Consider the following 4,647-nt stretch of genomic DNA (forward strand, 5'->3'; position numbering starts at 1 on the left):
TTAAAGGCCACAAAAATTAAGTTGTAAAGCAAACTGCTTTATGAATAAAATGTTTGTCACTGCATTTTTTAATAACCACACTTATAGGACAATGCTTTTATTAGGGTATTTAAAAAAACACACAAAATAATCACTAAGCGTTGTATGATGTTATAGGGAGTGGTAAATATGTTGGATGGGGTTCCATCTTTTAAGTTCATATTCACTCCTTGCCCGCCCGCCGACTGAATAAATCAAAGGTGCTTGGGCTCCCCCAGCTGTGCAAACCCATGTCCTCCAGAACCGAAAGCTATGTTCTTTTACGCCATACTGTCCCACAGACTAATTTTGCTGAAGGATGAAGCAATTAATCATAAAATAGCTTTTATATAGAAAATCTGCATGAAGCATCCTTCGTGAATATATACAAAGAATGAGATAACCCAAAACATGCCTGTGTCAACTGGTCTAATGAAAAATATAAATAGGCATTCCCCCATGCCCCCCCTCTTTCCAAGAGCAGCAAAGGCACAAAAGCATGAACAAGTAATTCCTTCCAGCACTGCTCTAAGTGAATCGGGGTAATCGAGATCCTACATGAAGCATAATAGAGGCAGTAAAGACTGTACAACACTGCTGGCTGTCTCCATACTGAAGTCATGGCAGAAATCAGTCGTGAAGTCACTGAATACAGAAATAACTCGGTACTGTATTCATTTAAACTAGGGGAGGTACAATAAGGAATGTCTTTCCAGAAACACCAGACCTTTTTGCTTTGATTGATTTATAAAATGCTCCTGTGTGTTATCTTGCACCTTCTCAAATTATTTAAAGTTTATCAAACACAAAAATGTTTTGTTCAATCTATTTTTCCACTCCAGGCTTAGAAGGATTGAAAGCAGTTTTTGACAGAGGCATTGCTGCTTTTGGTGTCCAGCTGTCACTTCTAGGCAAACACGCTTGCATTTTTTAAACTATAAAACCCTGCAAAATCTGTTTGGACTGGATGAACACACCACAAATAGAGATTGATCTTTCAAAACAATTTTAAGCTATTGGCTATCTTCGGCCACAGTAAGCACTGCACTCATTTGTGTCTTCACTAAGACGTCGCTGGTGCTCAGCATTCCTTTTTCTCTGAGGTATTTCATTAAGAGAGATCGACTCCGCCATGTTACCTTAACTCCATATTCGTGCTCAGGAGTGTCCTCGACCAGCACAGATGTAGCCTCAAAGTTATTAGAAATATCCTCACCAACATGATTACTAAATGGGCCAGGAGTAAAGCTATCCATCTGGGGCAGACAATAATTATGGGCCTCAATGGAGGGCTGTTCTGGAGTGCATATCTCTGGTGGGCTGAATGCAACTGGGTCAGGATAAGGAGATAAGGGGCAGGGACAAGGATTTTCCATCCCAGCCCTAGAATTGCTTGTAGGGCTGATGGAAGCTGCAGTAGAAAGAGGTCTTGGCTGGTTACAGCATGTCTCAAAGTCTCCTGCTTGGCCACCAAAGTCCAAAGGGTGTTCTGAAGTCCCCACAGCACAGGATTCTGTTTTTGCATTCTCAAACATTAGTGGAGAAAACTTGTAGGCTGCAGGCCTCCAACGCCTTCCTGCCACCACAGGGATGGCATGGTTGGTATCCTTTATTTTCACGTTTGGGGAACCGTGGCACCACCTCTGGAGACCCAGTGATCTGGCACTCTCAAACTGTGGAATTATCTGAGAAAAATAAGCAATAATAATAAGCTAACACAAGCATCCCTATTTCAAATACCTTAATGTACACTCTTAGTAATATTTGCAATAGTTCTGAAACATAAGTCTGTATTATCCCCATATTACAGTTGAAGGCAGTGTAAGAAATTAGCAAATGATGGATAAATGCTTCATTTATCCCTTTGCTATGCATATTCTAAATCAAGGGTTCCCAAACTTTCTACCCCCAGGGCCCATGTAAGAGGACTAAGAATGGTCACAAAATGGAAGTACAAGAGTGGAGCCATTAATAAATGGGCAGAGATGGAGATTGGCTTATCAGCTCCGATTACAGATACAATTTTCTCATTGATAGCCAATCCCTCTTTGGAAATTGCTAGAAAGGGTTGTGTAAACATTATATTGTATTTATATTCATTTTCTAAATATCCAGATCTCATGCATGTGATTTACAGTAATCCTATGCATATTTTCTCAAAAGTAAGACTCACTGGGTTCAAGAGGTTACATCCAAGTAAATGTGTATGCAATTGTTACCTTATTATTTTATTTATTATTTCTCTCTCATGAAGAGAAGTAAGGCACCAAACTGCCAGAATTGTGAGCAAAATAAGCACCGTAATTCTTTAATAGCTGCAAGCCTCTGCCTTGTTTTCTGTTGGCAATTTCCAGACAGACAGTTACAAAATCAGTGTCCCACAGCACCATAAAATACTCAAACGTTTTTTATGGCATCTGCTTAGTGGTCAAGATCCTACTTCTGATACAAATGTTGAAACAGAGTAAAGTTTGAAATGTTTTATGAACAGAATTCCACGGAAATAACTGTCACCAGGGCTGAAAGAGAATTTGGGGGTAATGAAACAGTTTTAAACTATTTTGTAGGCCAAAATAATCGAAAGCGATAGTTGTACAGGTAAAGAGAGATAAGAATAATTAACAAGAGCTGGGTTTTCCAAGGAAATATGGGCAGGCAAGCTTTAAAAAAATGATAATAATAACTTGTGGACTTAATTTGCAAGGCAAGGGCAGGATAGTGAGCTTTTGAACACAGAGCACAGAAAACAGTGAGGACACCAAGCAAGCGCTGCAATTGTGCATTAACAGTATATTCCCACAATATAAAGGAAAAGACAAGAAGACCATACCCAAGTACTCCCAATCTGATTTACTGGTTTGGTGGGTACACATCTTGGACGGCCCCCTGGATGAAGTGGCGTCCCATAGGGGTACACAAGGCCCTCTTTGGGGGCCTCAGTGAACAAGAGCTCTCCTTTCCATCCTTTGCTTACACGCCTCCTCTTTGGAGGCATCAACAGCTTCGAATAAAATCTTCAGCTTCATGGTGTCCCCCGATGTCAGCGGGGAAAAACTGAATGGCACTCCTTAGAGCAGGACAATCTGCTTCTAGACCTGCAGAGAGAAAAACAGGGCGCTTCTGCCATCAATTGTTTGCTCGAGATCTTCTTGTGTTCTAGCTCAACCACAACGATCTCCACAAAAATGAATTTATTTTTAATATGGTGGACCCCGCTCCCTTCGGTGCCTTCTGACACTCCTGATCATAGCTGTCAACTTTTCCCTTTTCTTGCGAGGAATCCTATTCGGAATAAGGGAATTTCCCTTAAAAAAAGGAAAAAGTTGACAGCTATGCTCCTAATTCTTAACTTTCTTTTAAGAAACTGAGGGGGCCCCCTCTCCAACCCATCTGCTCCCCTTGGTTCCCTGGCAGCCCTGATGATGATGATGATAATAATTTATTTATACCCCACCCATCAGCCACTCTGGGCGGCTTTCAACAAAACACTAAAATACAATAACCTATTAAACATTAAAAGCTTCCCTAAACAGGGCTGCCTTTAGATGTCTTCTAAAAGTTGGGTAGTTATTTTTCTCTTTGACATCTGGTGGGAGGGTGTTCTACAGGGCGGGCGCCACTACCGAGAAGGCCCTCTGTCTGGTTCCCTGTAACCTCACTTCTCACAATGAGGGAACCGCCAGAAGGCCCCGAGTGCTGGATCTCAGTGTCTGGACTGAACGATGGGGGTGGAGACGCTCCTTCAGTTATACTGGACCGAGGCCGTTTAGGGCTTTAAAGGTCAGCACCAACACTTTGAATTGTGCTCAGAAATGTACTGGGAGCCAATGCAGATCTCTCAGGACCGGTGTTATGTGGTCCCGGCAGCCACTCCCAGTCACCAGTCTAGCTGCCGCATTCTGGATTAATTGCAGTTTCCGGGTCACCTTCAAAGGTAGCCCCACATAGAGAGAGCATTGCAGTAGTCCAAGCGGGAGATAACCAGAGCATGCACTACTCTGGCGAGACAATCCGTGGGCAGGTAAGGTCTCAGCCTGCGTACCAGGTGGAGCTGGTAGACAGCTGCCCTGGATACAGAATTGACCTGTGCCTCCATGGACAGCTGTGAGTCCAGAATGACTTCCAGGCTGCGCACCTGGTCCTTCGGGGGCACAGTTGCCCCATTCAGGACCAGGGAGTCCTCCACACCCGCCCGCCCCCTGTCCCCCAAGAATAGTACTTCTGTCTTGTCAGGATTCAACCTCAATCTGTTAGCCACCTCCAGGCACTCACACAGGATCTTCACTGGTTCTGATTTGAAAGAGGTAGAGCTGGCTATCATCTGCATATGGATGGACACCCAGCCCAAACCCCCTGATGATCTCTCCCTCCTTGTTTCATGTGGCCCGCAGCCTCCTTAGAGGCTCCTGCCGCGGCCCCCTCCCCAGGGTCCCCCCCCCCCCCCCGCTTGGACGCGGCGCCGCCAGACGCACCGCGATCTCGGGGGATCCCGCCGCAGCCCCCGCTCCGGAGCGCGGCCCTGTCTCCGCCCCCAGCCCGCCCAGGCCCCGCCCTCGCTCGGGGCACCCTGACGTTGTCCGCTCTTCTTCTGCCCCGATGCCGATTGGTCCCGGCGCGTCACGTGACGCG

At 45.2% G+C, this 4,647-nt stretch overlaps 1 protein-coding gene across 1 annotated transcript; it reads right to left on the bottom strand.

The window, feature by feature from the left end:
• Positions 1-85: 85 nt before the first annotated feature.
• On the bottom strand, positions 86-4,548 carry RHNO1 (RAD9-HUS1-RAD1 interacting nuclear orphan 1). Its single transcript, XM_083698458.1, has 3 exons — positions 4,491-4,548; positions 2,849-3,113; positions 86-1,703 (listed from the first exon to the last, which is right to left on the bottom strand). Exons 2-3 carry the CDS (start codon positions 3,011-3,013, stop codon positions 1,032-1,034), a joined length of 837 nt encoding a protein of 278 aa, XP_083554584.1. The 5' UTR covers positions 3,014-3,113; positions 4,491-4,548; the 3' UTR covers positions 86-1,031.
• Positions 4,549-4,647: the final 99 nt, after the last annotated feature.

The sequence above is a fragment of the Podarcis gaigeae genome (assembly GCF_964106915.1).
Source record: "Podarcis gaigeae genome assembly, chromosome: 9".
Classification (NCBI taxonomy): domain Eukaryota; kingdom Metazoa; phylum Chordata; class Lepidosauria; order Squamata; family Lacertidae; genus Podarcis; species Podarcis gaigeae.